The 20,546-nt window shown below is 39.9% G+C and overlaps 2 protein-coding genes across 3 annotated transcripts; one reads left to right on the top strand and one right to left on the bottom strand.

The window, feature by feature from the left end:
• Positions 1-629: 629 nt before the first annotated feature.
• LOC139713264 (uncharacterized) lies at positions 630-1,312 on the top strand (the record flags this gene model as incomplete). The annotated part of the gene is made up of 1 exon (XM_071625009.1): positions 630-1,312. A coding segment is annotated over one exon (539 nt), but the record flags the coding sequence as incomplete, so codon positions are not given.
• Positions 1,313-4,949: 3,637 nt separating this feature from the next.
• Positions 4,950-20,101, bottom strand: LOC139713259 (cysteine sulfinic acid decarboxylase-like). Of its 2 annotated transcripts, none has more exons than XM_071625003.1 (13): positions 19,741-20,101; positions 16,942-17,102; positions 16,568-16,693; positions 15,565-15,655; positions 15,171-15,277; positions 13,887-14,002; positions 12,836-12,915; positions 12,229-12,283; positions 10,764-11,024; positions 9,780-9,982; positions 8,984-9,035; positions 8,121-8,210; positions 4,950-7,665 (listed from the first exon to the last, which is right to left on the bottom strand). In XM_071625003.1, the coding sequence occupies exons 1-13, from the start codon at positions 19,923-19,925 to the stop codon at positions 7,486-7,488; spliced, it is 1,707 nt and encodes a 568-aa protein (XP_071481104.1). In that variant the 5' UTR covers positions 19,926-20,101; the 3' UTR covers positions 4,950-7,485. The 2 variants fall into 2 exon arrangements, with proteins under 2 accessions (XP_071481104.1, XP_071481105.1); XM_071625004.1 differs by lacking the exon at positions 19,741-20,101 and adding an exon at positions 18,201-18,496.
• Between the last annotated feature and the right edge of the window lie 445 nt (positions 20,102-20,546).

Genomic DNA, 20,546 nt, shown 5'->3' with positions numbered 1-20,546 from the left:
TTTAATTCATTTCAATTCAATTCGAATGAGATTTTATTTCCAATAGCACATTTTAGCTGATACAAGTTCAATGGGAAAAGCACAACGTATTACAAATATATACATTTATATATATATATATATATATATATATATATATATATATATATGAAACCAATGTTCAAAATAGTTGTGCTATTGGAAAAGAGAGACCCATGTAAAAGACTTTACATGATTCAGTCAAGTTGTGAGAGATACTCTCAACAGAAAAAAATATGAATAATAACTAATCATCTACAAGTATTTACTTCAATATCGACCACTGGCAATTACATTAACCACTGCTTGACAGCATTTACCATGTTTGCTGTGGCATTTTATGCATTATAATATTGGTAAAGTTGGTCGACATAAAATATAAGCGAGCTTTAGAATTGCGTCGCGACCGCTAAGACGACTCTAATTAGGCCAAAAAAAAAAAAATCAAAACCGGTGTTGTGCACACGCGCGAGACAGCTGTTTCCATTGCCCAACCCGAGAGCCAGCGTTGTCTTAGCGTTCGCAGATCTAAAGGTCGCTAGTGCCCTACCACTAAAGGAAAACAATGCAAAGCAGTAGGAGGAAGATGCAGTAAGATGTTACTAATTAAGGTCATGATCTTCTTCTTATCAGGAACTACAATGCGAAGTATGAACGCGTGGAGCTGAAGAACTCGCTGGCACGAAAGGGACAGCCGGAAAACACACCCATCGGCGGCGGCTGGGTCTTCGGCAGCAACGACTACCACGTTGACTTTGACGACGGCTCCACGCAGAATGTCGCGCTGCGCGCGATCTCGCCGATCCCCGTGGCCACGCCACTCCTCAAAGTCGACACCGTCGACGACCCGAACGGTGTGCCGGACTCGGGGCATGGCGGGTCGATCCCGCCCGATGACTCGGCCATCGGAGTCTCGCCTAGCCTCGATGACGACATCGAGATGGAGGTGAACCCTCTCTACATCCCGCTCGGCGGAACGATGTCGACTGGGACCGGCAGTGAAGCGCGCGACCACAGCTACACCGGCGGTGATTCGGACACCATAAGCGAAGGGAATGAGCCGGTCGTCTCATACCCAATCCGGGACGTTCAATTTAACTCGTTCGGTGCTGGAAGCAGGGTGACTGGTGAAGAATCTGTGGAACTTTGATCACACTGAAAATTGCCCTGAAATCCACAGAGGGGAAAACGGACCTCGTTTTTGCTACGCTTTACATAGGTTTATTGATATCGCTTCTCAATCTTTCGCACCGAACAGGGACATTGCGAAGATGTTACAGTGGATATTGCTTTTTTTGTGACGTGTGGACAATTTTGCACAATGTTGAGTTTTGTCGCGGTCGATGTTGTGGAAATCGTGCAAATTATATTGTTGAAAATGTTGCCAATTTTAATTTTAAGTTATCAGTTAGAAAGTCACGCAATAGCGCCAGCATACAATGTATTGATAGTTTTTTTTTCACGTCTTATTAGAATGAGGATGCTCGTTGATATAGGTTGAGACGTAGACCTCTGCGTGTAATAATAGTTGAGAAGCAATTGGTATATCGCAGGAAAACACAACAGGAGCAAGTTCAAACAGTCATGACTTGAGGTGAATCCTTTTCAAGGATTATGATCGTTATTTAATCATTGAATTATCTATTTTCTTTTTTAGTATTTCAGATGGACCATAAGATCTGGACCATCTTGCATAAAAAGTTGTTATGATGGCAACTCTTGTTGGAATGACAATTGTCATGACAGCGACAAGAATTCGGCTTCCTGATTGGCTGTTGCTACGGGAAATTGCTATTCCAGCAAGAATTGCTATAATAACATGTTTTATGAAATGGGGCTCTGGAAGCCAGCTTTCTCCACAAAGTTAATGTATAGAGCGAGGAAGAAGCGTGCAATGGATATCAGGCAGTATAGATCAGCTGTAGATTCCTTTGCCGTGAAAACCAAAAGGGGAGTATACATGAAGTCAGTCTAAAGCTTGCCTGTTTTAACTTTTAATATCTGTGCCAACGACTTTGGACAGTGTGTACAATGCTAAAGAGTTTTCTGCGCCAATGGACACTCAAAAACGTACTAAGTGTGAACAGAATAATTATTCTGTAAGAAACAATATTCATATCACGATGGACGAAATGCTCGCCCACTGAAACATCAATATTTCTTTTATTGTGTCGTGAAGAAGGCTTGCTCTGACGCACCATCTTTCTCTGCGATCTCATTTGTTAGCTATGACTGTTCTGCGGAAAATGCATCACAGAGTAAACAAAACTGATTAATGATAAAATGTGATATTGTTTGGACTGACAGTTGACTTCTTTGACATCCATTTAGAATGGATTCACAGGTACATGTTCTAGTGTGCTTTTAAGACAGCCATTGAGAAAATTATTTCAGACAGTCTTGGAAGCATCACAGTTTATATCGCACTTTGTGTATACATTTCATTTTTGCGAGGAGCTTTCTGTGTTCTGTAAAATGTCACCGTGTGTACCAAGGTACCAGTGTTCTGTTTTTAAAAAAAAAAATCAGGTAGTAAGTGATGCATTGTGAGTTTCAATATTCACCTTGATTCATATGCAACACACTCAACGACGATTTTACTTTATTTATATGTCACATTTTTTTTTTGCGTTGTATTTTGTTCGATTTTTAAGCTTTTACACAATTCTTGCTTCGGACCCGTCAGCATAAAATCTGAGAATATTGGTATTTCACAGCTGATGGTGATGTATCGTGTTCCAATTAGTGATTGAAGACAGTAACAGCAACGAATACGCACACACGACATTCAGCACATGGTATTCGCATAATTTACATTCTCACTGTGATTATTGTTATTTAGTAGAGTGAGATAAATTTGAAATGTGAATTATGAATGGCAAGAAAGTTGGACTAAGCTTATTTTTATGGCGTCATTTTGTCATTCCAAACACAAAGGAGATGACACTCCCACACATACAGCCAGAGGTAATCCCCTACTGTACCCATTACGTGATCTAACTCTGCAATATATTACGCATCTTCCCCCTCAAATGTTTACAAAGCTTACTCAATAAGTCAGGGAATAACTGCAAATAAACAAGATTTAAAGAAGAAGAAGAAGAAGAAAAACCACTGCGACTGCATACAAACTTGGCACGGTGCTGCAATGGTGCCGCACAGGTCCACAGGTGCTGGTATAAAGTCATTGACCAGTTTACCGCTCTATATAGCTTGCCAACATCCGCGCCGAAGCGTACACTCACTGGTAACGTTCGACTTCAGATGAGATTCTCCGGCTGTGTGTGTGAGTGTGTGTAAAGTCATGAAGTCAGCGATAAGAAAAAGAAGAAAAGTGCGTACGTAACGAACGTTCGAAATATCGAATTTTATTTCGTTGTCGGATGAACGAGCCTTTGGAATAATGAAATCCAATCAAAGAAAGGCACGCAAAGAAGAGGGTTATCCTGGTACATGAACGCTTGTTGTAACAAGCTGTTAACATAGGACCAGTAAAATCACTGGGATACGATGAGATTTCTTTTATATCAGGATATGAAACACACTATAGAGTGCACAGAAACCTTGAACTTTGGGGCAAGATACTCTCTAGAAACGAGTTTGTTATGTCAGTATTCTTCGAGGCGAGCGTCACCACTGAATCATCAACGATGAAATTACTTCCAGAATAACATAAAATTAATATAGGCCTAGTGAGAGACAACTTTGCCCAGCTTTTTCAGTCATTACGATTTCATTATAACGTACTGGAAAGGAGAAAAATATATATCATCAACCAAATCAAACAACCAAGTATTAACGTTTAACTTTTTTATTGTTATGTTAACGTATCATCATTTTGACTCGTTCCCTGCGACAGTCTAAAATGTTCATAGACTTTTCACACAACCCCCCCCCCCCCCCCCTGCCCTGTTTCCGAAGCAGTTGATGGCCTACCCGCTACTTGGCTCACCCATCAGCGTAGACAAAATAAAAAAATGATGTGAAGTGAATAGCTCGGGTTTGTTGCGAATGATGTTATCTCATTTGATAGTTGCTGTGTTAAAATTAGCTTAGGTCGCGTTTAATGTTCTAAGGATGCACACTACGTCACACAGTGTATGCGCTTATCATCACTTGGCTGAAACGGTTAACACCAATTTACGGTGTTAACACTACGGAACTCACAGCACGCGTCAGTCTTCAAAATGTGCACCAACGAGAACACTCATGACCAGTGTAACACACACTGATAACACTACATGTAATACATGATAGGCCTATAGTCACGTCGTCCAGTGTCAATTTTCATACACAGCGTAACACGGAGTAATCCTGTTTGGCTGTGTTGATCCACTTGACACGAAAAAAAATCCTGTAACACAACATACATGGATCCTGTGAGATAGTCTGGATGTAATCAAGAATGAAATACAAGAAACTAGGCTAAGGGTGCTCGAAGTTGTTTGTACGTGTATATATTGTATAATCTTTTATCTTTATTATTGTAATTTTCATTTGCATCGCAATAAATACGTGCCTTCAGTAACTGAGACGAAAACCATAATGATGAAGTTTTCTTATTCACAATAGAATGTGATGATATACACTTGTAGTAGACTCAACCAAGCGATATACAGAAAGAGTAAAAGATCGAGAGTAATACACGTAGTGAAAAAAGAGAGAGAGAAATAAATAACGAGAGAGAGAGAGAGAGATAGATGGAAAGAAAGAAGGAATGGGACTCTCAGAAAGAGAGAAAGAGAGAGAGAGAGAGAGAGAGAGGAGGGGAGAGAGGGAGAGAGGTTTTAGGCTGAGGAAAAAGAGAAAAAAAAGCATCTTTTTTCATGCAGTGACATGTATTGTTACCGTAGCAAAAAGCAAAAATAAACCCCAGAGCAAGAAATCACAACTGGACTGTAAAGCTTTATCAAATCAAGTCGTACACTGTATGATCTTTTATTGCCGTTCACTCAAACTTATGCTAATATATCACATTTCTAAAATAATGATGAATAGCTATTCAATTAATGCTATTTTGACACCATGACAAAGGAATATTCATACAATATTGCAGATTACGAAATAAAGCGAGTCGCTATTTTTAGAATGCTTTTTTTTTCTTTGCACTGAAGTGAACATACACAGGCGCATTAGCAACAATGAAAATCGTAAACACACAGTGACTTAAAACAAAATAATGTATGAATCCCACGAATACATTCGTCATAATTTGACCTCAAAAAGCAAAGCTTTGTAACGACTTCGTTCAGGCCAATGGGAGTCTTGTGAGTATATGACGTCACGTCATTAATTTGCGTAATTTATTTCATTTTGACATACAAAACCGTAAGTTCCATTTCAATTCTCACGTTCAATTTGTTTCATTTAGAGTATACTTTTATTTTGACCATGCAGGCACTTATAGAGCTTATTTATTGCATAGTGGTATTTATCCGTACAACAAATATCAAAGCATTCTAAAAGGCTTTACTTCTTTCTATGTTCGGTGAGTTGTTCAAACTGCACAGTATAAAATAATGTTATATTCTCTTTAAAAAGAAATACTGTAGAAATGAGGAATCGAATATGATTATTATAACAACACAAGCGCAAGCGCAAGGAATATCAAGGCATTGCTAAGGAAAAAAGCAGTCGAAAAGTACTCGTTATAGTGCAGCCTATTTTTATTTGTAACATTTACGAGTAAGTCATGATGGGTAATTCCAGTCAGATTTCATGACTCACATAAATCTTACATCTAAAAGGACCAAATACCCGTCTGCACCTTGTACTAGTAAACGTCAAATACAATAGGCACATTCTTTCAAGCGATTATGGCCTTATGTTGTTATCATTCAAAGTATTTTTGATAAATATACATTATAGAATATAATATATATCTTTCTCTTTTTTCTCAATGAAAATTCTAAAATTCTCTGTCAGTATTGATGCATAAATGAATTATATACTAGCGCGTTCGTTATACAAAGTAACAAGACATTATACATGTAGTTTCCAACGTTAATCTGGAAGCCAATGCAATACTGGTGTATAATTGTGTATATTGAGTTCATGTAAGGTACCGTGTCAGGGGCTCGACAAACCCTTAGAAACTGATGTCGAGCCACTAAACTTTCGAAAATGTTACCTTCTGCATGGTGACAAGATATGGCCACTAAAATTCATAATGGATTATTATGTTTCCTCTTATTTCGGACCACTAAATCTATTATTCGGGCCATAAAAGAATAACAGATTTTACTATTCAAGTGCCCAGAAATGGCTACCAGAGGGGAAAAAGATAGTCTGGAGCCCTGTCTTTTAGTGCAGCTCTATGCTGGATTTAATGACGAGGTCCACCGAATCCCACGGTTATAATGGTCAACGAAAAGTAATATAACACCCATTCACAGAATAGGCGGAGTAAAAAAAAAGAAGAAGAAACAGAATGAACACAAAAATGCATGTGAACAGCTTATGAAGTAAATAAGAGACATGGCTAGTGATATGTATAGTAATATAGAACATTCTTTCTTATCAGAGGCAAATTGGAAGACTTATTACAAAGACTATTGTCCAAAATCGTACAATGCCCGTACCATGGATGCTTGCATAATACATGTATTCACTCGTAGAATCACTATATGCGTTACGTCCAATTGTAAACATGACCTCACCAAAGACAGTTGAAGAAAATACAATAGTGATAATAAGTATGCCAGTTTCTATTTTGATATTCAAGTCAATTTCGAAGTTGCGATAAGGAACAATAAGTCCAGCATAGAACATGATTTTCCTTGGCGAAAAGAAGACGAAGAAGAAGAAGAAGAAGAAGAAGAAGAAGAAGAAGGAGAAGAAGAAGAAGGAGAAGAAGAAGAAGAAGAAAGATAGAAATAAGAAAATTGACCATAATACATGGTGTGACAAAGGCATTTACTGACATAACTGTCAGCACAAAAATTGGACATTTACAACGAGAAACACAATTTGTAAAGTTTCCCGATACAATTACAGTCATAATTTCTTGCACATTAACGATGACATTTTTTTTTCATGGCAATGATTTATATTTTTGCATAGATGCTAACGAGAAGCTGATGTACAACCGCCAAACGAAATGACATCACCAGAATATTACAGGATCATATTGGGAGATGACAATTATAACTCTTGGCAATTAAATTCGGCATACCAAAGATTTGTATTAAGAGAAATCATCACCGCTGCCAATACGGTACAAGTAGTACGATCAAGAGAAGCGGATAGAGAGGTGTACCTAATAAGATAGATAGACAGACAGACAAACAGACACACACAGACAGATAGATACATTGATTAATTGTAGACGGGCAAATGCGATAGATAGATAGATTGATTGTAGACAGACAGAAAGATAAATAGACAGATAGATAGAAAAAAAATCATCATGTCCTTAGCGACAAACGGTCTTTCCATCCTCGTGATCGTTTTTTTTTTCCTCTGCGATCACACTTGGATGTCTCTTCCCAAACGGTCGACTTCCTCGATGACCTTAGCGATGCTTTCGTTGGTCATCCTGGCGTTGCCGACGCCCACCTTGAAGAAGTTTACCTTGGTACCGTTCGGCTGGTACGTGATCAGCATGGACCCTTCCATAGTCATGGCCTCCTTGATCGCTGGGGCCACCTGCAAATTGGCAACACGTGACAAACAGACACTTACATCAAAGTCTCGTAGAGAATTAATGAAGGTTCAATGCAGGCCCCCTATACTATATATTCAAGCTTTGTTTTAATCTTCAGCTGTGTTGGTTAAAGAAAAAAAAAGTAAAAGAAAATTTTTATGCGGCTAAACTGAATGATTTTAGAACATTTATGGACATCTCTTGACACTTCACTAAAATTGTTTGATGCTCGAGGGTGATTTAAACATGACATAATTGTTATTACAAATCCTTTGAGCCGATATGCTGATGTTGTGGTAAGTCTACACGATGAAAGCAACTGGGTGAAAGTTAGGCAGACAGAATGGATTATATTGTATGAGAGAGCATACTTTCGAATCGCTTCCTACTAATTCGTCCTGTCAATGTGAGAATGTTCCTTATTAGGCCACATGTACAAATTACCATGGTAACCGACCTTGTGTAATCTTTGCCAATACTCGGGTGTCCTCTCTTGACCTCGTAGACACTTCGGAATGTACCAGAAGCAGATGTTTGTGCACTCCGGCTAAGGGTCGAACACAAGATATTCTTTGTCAACTTTTTTAAACATCAACAACAACAATTTACTAAAACAGGTATATTATGTGAAGGTGCAAACGTGCATGGGAATGGGTGAGCATAACGGTTTATGTTAAAGCCTTTTCCTGTCACACGACTTTTTCAAATTATAAAGAATGTTTGTGTTCCATAATAAGCATGTTTGTATTGTGCCTCGAAGTATTGCAACGCAGATAACGAAACAAAGATTGAGTAAATACCCTGGTGCCAAGCCGTAGGGAGCGTCACTCGTGCGGAGTGCACCGGTCTAATGCGAATATCCAAGTGATCCGCTGTGCTATCAGAGCATGATACACGTCTGAACGGGATCATAGGGCACGCTTAAAGTCGAGAAGATTTTCGAAAGTCATGGAGAGACACAGTGGTCATAAGCATTTTTCGGGAGCATAGTTGAATTTCAAAGCTTGCAATAACCTGCAGGACGGGGTTTGACCATTTACACTCATGCCCGAACTCTTTGGCGTGCATTATTTGTTTCATGAAATCGCAACGCAGAATTTCGTCATCATGTCACTGATATACTCCGTACTGTCCGTAATCAGGATTTTCACCCAGCCGCGTCAGAACAGCTCCCCCACCTCCGTAACCCACAGGGTGTTTCTGTATCACATATTCGCGTCTACGGTCAAAAGTGAAAATAGACAGACAAAATAGATAAACAAGTAACTGGTAAACTGTGCTGCCCCGTCTTGATAAAGTTTTCGTTTGTTCCACGCTTACCTCCTGCACTAGTTCGAAGCCCTCTGTTTCTCGGACTAGTTTTGCTAAATGTCTGTAGTGAAATGAGAGATAAGATGACAATAATTATGACAGCAGAATGTTGTAGTTCTCGCGGAATATGAAAGTGATAATAGCTATGCCTCATCATTCATCCACCAATAAAAGGTCACACTGACTTGTCAATACCTGAATACGAAAATAACGAAACTTTCATTTATGGAAGTTATTTCTACTGCCCTCCACCTGCTGTAAAAGTGATGCGGCTCCTTACTTTTCTGCTTTCAAGAATCTGAAGAATCACCAAAAACCGGTGCCTACACTCAATGTAACCAAGTACATGTACAATTATCATTAGCAACCAGTTCTAAGGACAGACGTTCCAAAGACAAAAATGGTAAGTATTGGATATTTCTCTTCATCAATTTAGTCTTCGAGACCTCATACAAGACCTTCGTTAACCGCGACATTACATCGCTGGTTACTTGACTACACTAGTCAAAACAAACGAACATGCGCACACGGACACAGATCACAGGTGCACACGGTTACATTACACTTCTTTGCGAACACGTGCACTGGGGCACCGTTTCAAAAAAGTTGTCAGCCCTGACAAGTTGTTAGTCTCTGACAATTCAGTAAAATCCTTGGTTTTGATTGGCTGAAAAACTCAGGTCACTGACTGCTACTTTCATTGGTGGTTGCCACTTGTCAGGGCTGACAACTTTTATGAAACGGTGCCCTGGACTTCAGCGCTGGGCCACACAACCACACATTTAGACAAAGGGAACCAACCAACCTGGACACCGCGAACTTCTGGTCGATCTCCGCCTCAAATCCCAGGTTTCCCTTTGCCTTCCACATGAGCCACAGTTTGAAGACATCCACCTTGCGACCGCACTGCAGCGTCTTATCGCCCGTGTCGTACGACATGTCGTAAAACTTGTCTTGCTGGAAGAGGTACTGCGCATGCGCGCTCATGCACTCCTTCATCAGGGTTTCCTACACAGGAAATTGATATTTCAAAGGTTGAAGTTGTATTTCCTTCCTCTAGTTGCCAATTCGATGTTCCTTGAACGTGCATTTTCTCGTCATCCAAGCAGATCTCCCCCACCATTTAAAACGCTCAGTAAAAGATTTTTGTTTTAGGACATACAAAATTTCGTTTCATAACATTCCACAACATTTCAAAACAGATGGAAACATAATCACACAAAAGATCCTAGCATCGTTACATTTACGGTTTATTTCTCAAATAGAAGAAATTATGTTACAGAATCAAACTCAAATTACTAGAAGTTCCTTTATACTTGGTTCTACAGAAAATCCAAAATGTTACAATGTGGTTTATTTGTACGCAAAATACTTTGTATTTTCTGTAAGAAATAAAAAGAAATCGTTACATTTTAGCCAATTTTGTCAATTTTTAAAGCATGCGAAGAAAGTAGATGAATATATGTCTGAGAAAACTAAAGGTTCTGTATCTATGGAATCGCATTTACATTATTTAGTTGTTTCGCAGTTGCCTGTCAAATTTGGATCTATTTTGTCTTTATGTATTGTATGTGACATTTATTTTGTACCTGAATCGTTATATGAATAAAATTTGTTTGTGAAAAAAAAATGTTATATTGCCGAAATTCAATTATCCAATTCACGATATATCAAGTTCTCTTCCTTGCCTAAGGTATTTCTTTAATTTAAAGGTAACTTTTCTGCAAAGATATGATCTGATGAAGAGGTTTTTAACTCTAGAACTTTAAATGTGAGTTTTTAAACTCACATTGCCGTTGACGAGGAAGGACGAACACTGATAGGGCACCCCAATCATTTTGTGCAGACACCACGTGACCGAGTTTACGCGGTGGATACCGTGAAGCAGGTGGCGGTGGGTGCGGGATACGAGCGCGCTGCCGCCCCAGGCTGCGTCCACGTGCAGCCATATGCCGTGTCGGCTACAGATGTCCGCCATCGAATCGATGGGATCGTAGCTTCCCAGGACCGTCGTGCCAGCCGTGGCGGCTACCAATAACGGGATTTCCCCCTGAAATCACGATGTCAGACATGGTACATCAATAAAATCGGTGACTTTTAACTTAAAACTGATTGACAGGATTGTGAATCAGATGCCATAAAACAACTCGACGCAAGAATTTCATCAATTTGAGTAAATTATGCAGTACCCGCTACATAGAATAAAGTCCAGTCTACAAGAATATACAGCTTATTGAAGGAGGCAGACTTTATAACCAGAAGAAGAAGACGAAACAGAACTGGATGTCTGACGGCTGCACGGTGGTCTAGTGGATCAAGACGGTGATCAGAAGGTCGTAGGTTCGAATCATGCACTGGTATGTATGCCCATGACTTCTTTTGTCATGGATACGACTATTTGTACTGATCAATTCAGTGCTTATTTACGTCGATGTTGGGCAATTTGTGAAATCGGTTGCAACAAAAAACAACTCTGCGCAAGAATTTCATCACTTTGAATAGTCGGTAATTTGAATTCAAATAAACTGGCTTGTTATGGTTATAAGCTCCTAAATGAGTTTGACATCGACGCTTATTACGAACATGAATGTTATTCCCCTCCCCCCCCCCCCCCCCCAACATCCCCAAACTCCCTGGCACGAAAGGAAAAGGTAAACGAAGCGTAAGAAAACGTATGATTGCTTAATGAAAATGAGCTGATTGTCGCCTTCAAAGACGGTATACGTTTAAGTGCAGAGCTCCTATTTGAAGTGTTCTCAAGGGGTGCGTTCGAGCGCTTTAAAGCGAACCAAAGCGAACTGAACCAAAGCGTACCGTACCGAACTGTGCCAGATTTGAAGCGTTCGAGCACTCTGTTGAGAAAGCGTACCTCACGAGTTATTTTTAGAAAAGATCACGTATTTTGTAACAAGAATGTCATCCACCTGGCGCTTAAACGACTTGCACCTGTTCCGAACAAAGAGAATGATGTCTTTGCATTGTGACGTATGCGCATAATACGCGCATGCTTTACAGCGAACTTTTGATAAGCTTTTGGTACGCTTTTGGAGCACATCGGGAAGTGGTCCACTTTTGGCTCGGTACAGTACGGTACGGTACACTTAAGGAGCGTTCGAGCGCTCCTCTGGCGCGGGTACAGTACGGTACAGTTCGCTTTAGGAGAGCGCTCGAACGCACCCATAGATTTCTCAAGTCAAACGCCCCCTATAGAAACTCCCCATTCCACCCACTCCACCGGTTCATATGTGTCTTACCTGTTCTTTCGCTGACACGATCGCTTTCTCTAGCTCCTCCGGAATCATCTTACCTCTGTAAAATAGATACATGGAGGAGAAAAAATAATGAGACAGAACGGAAGAGTCATGAATGGACAAGAATGATAAGTTGCATGTGAATGAATGGGTGAATGAATGAATGAATGAATTGATTTGATTGACTGATCGATGGAATAATTAATGGATGATTGATTGATGACTAGATCGACTAAGCGAGTGAATATGACATATCGTAGCATATCGTAGAGGCACGAACGACCGGTTATGTCTATACAAAATATGTTAACTTTGTCATCACCATGTTCATATTCAATTCAGTATTATTAATGCTTTTTCTTAGCGTATGATGTTTGGTATATTACAAGTATCGTTAATGAATTTTCTGGAGCATGTATCAATCAATATTTCTTTCTAAAATATTTGTAATAAACTATGTCGTTTATGTACAGTTCGGCCTTCGGGCAGGGACACTAATGTCTTGATGAGTAATGAAACCATTTTTCGAATCACTACTTAAACTGAATTGAATTCAATAATGAATTCCGCCCAAACAGACGCCTTTGATGGCGTTACCAACATTATTTACCTCTCGTCTGTTTTTACGATGACCACGTTCTCCGTGCCAATGCCCATAAACGCGGCGCCCTTCTGGAACGAATAGTGACCCTATATAGGAACGTAGGACGTACAAGCGGAGGGGGTAGAGAAGATAACAATACTCAGAGAGAAATTCTCAGCAATGATATACCAAACAGAAACTTCCACGAGCATTTAAGAACGTGTTTCACTTGATTGAATATCGCTCAGGAATCAATAACATATTAAAGTAATACATACGCAGACACAAGAGCTTCCATGGACAAAAATATTATATTAATGCAAAATCAATTAATGGATACAAAATTTCAGAAAAAAATCATGTTCACTGCGCAATAACAAACACATAAGTTAACAATAAGTTCCACACCGAAATGTTATATTAAGTTTAACCTCCCCCGCCCCCCCCCAAAAAAAAAATCGTACAGTATAAAACAGAATACATGCACTGCAGTTGTTTATCTTTGTCTGCCTTACAAAACTGATGATGATGGACGATATCTCTGCATAACGCATCCTTCCCTTATTGTCTAATATAGTCATGATAGTGGAAGACAGTTACAGGCATAAATAAAAGAAACAAAATACTCAAAAGGATTTCGTGATTTCGCTATACGATCGTGAAATTCGAAAATATTTGTATGTACCACCTCGGATGCGAAACAATTTTATATCTAAGAAATTCAAGTATATACAATCTATGCATTATGAAATTATTATGAATAGTTATTACCATAAACTTTATACTTCAGTATCGATCGTTCTTTCTTTATTCAAATTTCCCACCCTTTTCCTTGCAAATTTTCAGAAATAATATGGGACAAATTACAATATTACGACATAATTGGAAAGCATAGAGTCTGGAGACTACGAAAATTCCACAATCAGACGATCAAAATTGTGTTAAACTAACATAATTTTTGATCAAGAAGTCACAGAAGTCAGTACACACATATATATTTCTATATTATGATAAAGTGCAAAAGCATTGAGCGTAGAATTACAAATGTTATACGCCATCCAAGTGTACAATATCATACCTGGTCAGATACAAATATTTTGAGCGGCGCCGAGTGATAGTTCCCCTTGGCACGAAAGTTAGGGTCAAGTTTATGCCTCGCTAGGTTTACAGCAAACATATTGGCAAGGGATCCACCTATGAAGGAGGTCAGAGGTCAAAGGTTATTTGAAATTGGCGCCAACTTGAGCTGCGCAGGCCAGTGCCCACACTGTTCCATTACTTGCGTCATCGCAGCGGTTTTGGGTAAATGGTACAGTGCACTCTCGTTATAACGAGCACGGTTATAACGAAATTTCGGTTACAACGAAGTAAAAATTCAGGCCGCAACATGTATCCGCTCTTTTTAATTATTGCTTATTTGTTCGGTTATAACGAACTTTCGATGAAACGAAATAAAACTGCCGGTGCAGAGGACTTCGTTATATGACGGGAGTCCACTGTAATAGTCGCTGAAATGAATCATCCGAATGGAATGCAACTGGATAAAAGTTCATTTTGTTATAATCAGTTGCAAATTTTCTGATTGATTAGACTTTCGCCTGGTAGATCTATAGGTTACATCTGCGATCTAGTAGGCAAAAGTCTAATCAAGCAGGGTTTTTTTTTGCAACTGATTGTGACAAAATGAACTTTTATCCAACTTGCAATAGTATTTCTCCAAACCAATCACAATATGTATTACTATCTTCGCCGCTGGCTACGGAACAACGCCCCTTCCCCCCCCCCCCCCCAAAAAAAAAGAAATACAAGCAAATAAAAAAAAAAGACATTGAAATAGACAAACAAACACATAATGTACAAAACTATGGGAATGTTTGAATACATACTAAACGATGCTCTTTCTGTAACTATGCCTTTCTGCTGTGATTATGTAAATTATCAATAGGTAAATGAGTTTGATTTTAATAGATGAGTGACCAGGATATTAACGTTCCAATGTCAATACGAATGAAGCAACATTATTTCTTCTATCCAGAAGCTTCTCATAAGTAATCAATATAAGTGACAAGAACTTATACATGACTCTCTCGTTTACCTCTCTGAGATCCTGAACAGCACAACAAGCAGACAAGCGATTGAATTCATGAGTAAATATGACAATATCATACACACTGAGATACATCGAGAACAATGCCTTGCTACCTTCCAAAGAAACAAAAAAGAATATAAAACAGTGGGATACAAGCGTTCTTCACTGATACACTTCAGGTCTTGTGCGTTCTTCCTCATTTCGCCTTTGTCTATACTTAAAAAAAAAAATAATAATAGTAAGCGAATGAGAAATTAATATAAGCAGACTTACCAGGACAGAATATGCCATCGCCGCTCTCAAAACCACATAGTCTTCGCAGCTTCCCCAGTGTTTCACTCTCCATCAAAACAAACACCGGACCAACTTCAAAAGTATATCTATAGGACACAAAGCGTTACAAATAATGGTAAACGCACGGATGGAAAGAGAGTTATAGTATACCAAACCTCAAAAAAACCTCTAGAATATACTTCTATTCCACCATTGTGTGGTCTCTTCGACGGACATCGATCGTAAACACCTCATAACCACATTACGTGTATATGTTTTGCATCAAAAGAAACAAATCGATGTGAAACACGATACTTTTCCACTTCTGACACCCCAATTTACTGTTTTGATGAGATCAACGTTAGAAATGATAGAAACAGACGTTATGTCTTACTGGCTGGTATTCAAAACGTCAGTCATCCATGATGCTGCTAGTCCGTAGGGGTCTTGACCGTTGAAATTCGTATCGTAATACTGCGGGTGTGCTGTACGATGAAAAGTGGAAAATGGGAGAGGAGCATTGTTATTATTATTATTATTATTATTGTCATCACTCTTATTACCCCCTCCAAGGATGGAGGTTATTTTTAATTGGCGTTTGTATGTTTATCACCTACAGTGTTTGTACGGAATTTTCCTTTTTTTGGTAGTTAGTTTGCTTGTGTGTTTGCCTGTGTGCAAAATAACTCAAAAAGCTGTAAACGGATTTGAATGAAACTTGCAGGAAAAGTTGATCATGACTGTTAAGAAGCAGATCATTAAATTATGGTAGTGATCTGGCAATTTTCATCATTATTACCATCATTATGAAAATACTAATAATGATGTTATTATTATTCTTATTGTATTATTATTTTCATTATCATTATCATCATTATTGTTTTGTTGTTATTGTTATCAACACAGTTACTTATCGCACTGTTTGGCAAGATTATGAGTTCAAATCGGCATTTTGATGTACAGTGTAATGAGGACTGGAAATGGGCATGGGTAATGGCGATGGAGATTGGGATGGTGATGGGGATTGGGATAGGAGATGGTGGATAGGGATGAGGTAGTGAGGGTGGGGATGGGAATGGGGGATGTTAGAGGGGGGTGGTGGATGGGGAATGGCGGATGGGGGACGGAGAATGGTTGATGGTGGTGGCGGATGTTAGAGGGGTTGAATGGTTGATGTGAGAATGGAGGATGGGTATAAAGGATGAGGGTTGAGGGATGGGGAATACTATTATGGTGGACGGTTGATGGGACAGGGGTTGGGATGTGAACTGTGGAGAGGGGTGGAGATGGGTGATGGGGATGTCAGATAAGGTGATGACATTGGAGGGATTTAGACGGGAAAGGGGGTGGGATAAAGAATTGGGAATTGAGCATGGGGAGGAAGGAAGGGAGCTTGCCTGTTTTCACGCTGTAGTTGAAAGTCTCCTGACAAAGGTCGAGAAGTCTCTGCGATGTTTCCGGCTTGTCGCGGATTTTAAAGTCGAAGGAAGCTTTCAGATCTTCCGGGTGCTTGAAGTCAACGACTTTCATGGGAATAATGATAAAAACAATACGATTAGATATCCAATGTCAAAAAACTAAATTTGAATACAACCTGTACTAACTACAGTGTATTCTTAGATTAATGACTCGAGAAGTAAAAAAAAAAATATGATTTGATGCCACTTGTAATGAAGAGTTTCCATTTTATGGACAATAAATAAATGAAATTAATTTACTGATTTTAATAACCGCAACAATTGCCAGACTACATATTTACGGCCACACTCACCTTTACACTCGCCAGATAACGGCTTTCTAATGCCTTCTTCTAGTATCAACGCGAAGACCTTGGCAAGAAATTCCACTTCCTCGGACCTCTTCGAAGCCATCAAGGTACCCGGATATTCCTCCGCCTGGTTCTCCATTGTGGTATTGAAACTTTGGTTTGATCTGCATGCGGGCCAGATATTACAAATCAAAAGTGAACCTCTTTTAGGCTAAAATTCATGGCGAAACTAAATATTCTGGATCGATGAGCAAAGTCACGGTGGAGCGCAATTTGACCCATATATATATATACACACACACATGCACATATGCTATGCAAATACAGCATTGACTGTCATAAACAGAAAAAAAAAACGTCTGACCACTTGCAACTTCCACGTGTCCTCCTCTATATGGCATTCTGACGCGAGTCCTGTGTATTTAGCTCAAGAAAACGTATAAAATTTCAGATGGATATACCTCCCAACTACAAAGCTATTTGCATTGCCTGTTTAATACTTACCGTATAGATTCGCTGAATCTTGTCTCTCAGACACGGGTGATATCAAGAAAGAATTAAATAATACTAGCATTCTAAAACAAAACAAAAACTACGGCAGAAAAAAACAAACACTAGGTCGGTGACACGGTGATGGAGGCCGTTCTGCTCTCCCTAATGTTGGCTCTTCAAACCGGTGTATAAAAACCCAACGGGTCTCCTTTCCACTCTTTACGATAGTGATGCATGAGGCCAGAGTCTAAATGAACCGCCACCAGTTTATGATAATAAAGCACAATTATGTCGTATACAACATATGAAATAATCCATACAGCTATCTATTGCGTCCTGATATGACGTGCTGGGGTGTGTGTGTGTGTGGAGGGGTGGGCGCGGGGGGGGGGGGGGGGGGGTTCAAGCGTTTCTGACGAGTTAGGATCCCGTGATTTAATTCTGTGACAAGTGCTTGTACGGTAGTGTTTGTGACAGTTAAGTATACGGGTTGGAGTCCCTCTAACACCCCTGACAAGAAAGAAAGAAAGACTGATACGTGAATATTCAATCTCATTGGTATCAAGTACGTCACCAACTTCGATGATCCAGGGAGGTTGCGAGGAGCTGAGCTACAGAGAGACACACCTCCCTGCTTGATCCGATTTATGCCAAACTCGAAACCTGATATTCAGCGCAGAGGAAAGTGAAGCTAAATATCTGCAAATACGACAAACCTAATGCCTGAATTCAAACTCTATATCTACGGTATAGTCTGTGCAATAAATTACCTTGACGAATGTTTGCGGATTACTGTGTGCTATACGGTGGACGGAAATCAGCCACTCTGAATGAACCGTGACAAGTCGAGTCCCACACGTCACACCACATCAGAGCCCAAATACGAGTAGTGTGAGCCCCTTGCCGTGGTGCCCCTGCCTCGCTCGCGGCTGGAGCTCAGTGTAGCTGTCCGATATCAGTACCCGGGAAAATAAACGAGTAACGCTGCGTTGCTGGAAGCGATCAGGTAGTTGTTTTCCACATTCACATCACATTTTACCTGGCAGTTATGTTTGTCCACACGATGATTCTGAACACCCACAGAGCTACTGTACAATATACGGTATTAGTGGGACGGTTGGTGATCACGGTAGCATAGAGTTCGGATCAAGCATGCAAGGTTTATTCAGTGATCACAATCAATACCCTATTCTGCTAGTGCCATATCGGCAGCTGTTTATTGCTTAGCCTAACTTCAAGGCTGTGAAGGGGCAGATCTATGGGCCTATTGCATGTAGGCTGTTATTAGGGACTCCACGATATTTCTATACTACAATTTATTAATAATATGAATGAAGCGAGATTATAAATATAATTTCTTATCATGCACATTTTTATCTCAAGGAAATGGTCTCATGGAGTATTCTGTAAACTGACTGCGCTGTGACCTCTATAATCGTACCCTTTAAAATGACCATTGTTGCTCCTCGAGTTGCACAAGTTATCATATCCTGTATGCCAAAGTGATTCGGCACGTTAGCATCCTCGAATACATATTCGCATCTTCTATTTTTTGTTATATATCACCTGAACGTAGTCGAAGGGGACAAGAATCACACAGCATCCCCTACTGGCCCCGACCTATGGGTTCAGCCGCTACAGCCAGGGAAGTCGAACAGGGAGCCTCCTGATCGATAGACAGCTCCTCTGTTACAGCCATTGTGACTTTTCTTCGGGACCGTATACAGTCTGGTTGAGGTGGGGATTCATGTTTTGAAAATTCCTAAGTGAGATAATGAGAATCCTCTTATGAAACATGAAAGAGCATGTAATTTTAAGAAGGATTCAACGTTTATTTAATGAAAAATTGGTTTTCAAATGGCTGAGATATCCAAAAAAGTGATAAATATAAAAGGCGACAGGTCACGCTTTTTCTTAGGATCTCTTTGTTTCACATTGTTTTTGGATATCTCAGCCATTTCAAAACCGATTTTCATCGAATAAATTTTTGATACCCCTTAGAATTGCATGCTCTTTGACATCTCATAGAGTGGTTTCTGAATATCTCGCAAAACGGTACGTTAAAAGCTAAATCCTCACCTCGACCAGAACTGTACATCCTTTAACCCTTTCGGTGCCAAAGGACTTTGGACAGTGTGTAGAAGGCTACGGAGTTTTTTTCGTGTCAATCGGTACTCAAAGAAGACGCAGGGTTAAATGAAATGCATTCATAATGACACTAAGTCCGCTGCGCCACCCCCCCCCCCCCCCCGTAGAAATGAGGTCTACCCATTATGGACTTCAAGTTTGATGCTCCTTGGGTCTACTTACGATGATCGATGATACACAACGGGAAGGGTTCCCGCCTGCACTCCTCCAAGAGACGTACGGTGGACTAGAGTGTTCGTGACTCGACCTGCAGATCGTGTCGACAATCGCGGGAGATCACAGACCGCGAGTCCAGCGGTGGGAAAACGTCTGGACACCGCTTGAAACAGCCGAGACCAGGACAGCATATTAAACGTTCATAAATCATACGGTCCTCTGTAACGTGACGTGTGTTTCCACTGTTCCCTGCCCGAAACTGAATAGTGTAAACGAAGATACAAGGTTATCCTCTCATAAATCTGTTAGATATGTCCACCCATTGTACATACCCTTCGAGTTTGTCTACATAAAACACACTGTAGAATACGTTTATTGTACATACAACAAATTTGTATTGTACTTGCCTGGGAGCTCTTGCAACTGTCTCTTACGTTCTATTCCGGTGCAGGTCAACATGGCAAAAAAACGCATTGTCTTGGTATTTGTTTTAGTTTATGGTAGTCGGACGGTACACCGAGCATTCTTTCCTGTGAACATTGACCTTGGTACAATGATCAACTGTGGGCAAACTATATTAGCAGAAGGAGTAAAACATACGCCGTCTGTTGGGATAACATGGAAAATCGTTCCCCTTATTGGTTGTATCGAGACACAGATCGTGGTCACATGATGGCTTATGGTGGACTTATAAAAGGAGAAGTCCAGACGATTTCCTTAATTTCCCATCATGTTACATAAATCGACACTTGCCTCCAATATAGATTTGTGGAATTAATATTGTGGTCTTTGAGCAGAGAAACCCACTCTGA

Source organism: Diadema antillarum, unplaced genomic scaffold (assembly GCF_040938485.1).
Source record: "Diadema antillarum isolate AM-2024a unplaced genomic scaffold, OU_Dant_1.0 seq00001936_RagTag, whole genome shotgun sequence".
In the NCBI taxonomy this organism is placed as follows: domain Eukaryota; kingdom Metazoa; phylum Echinodermata; class Echinoidea; order Diadematoida; family Diadematidae; genus Diadema; species Diadema antillarum.
Note: the sequence above shows the minus strand (reverse complement) of the source record. Positions and strands in the feature narration are given on the sequence as shown.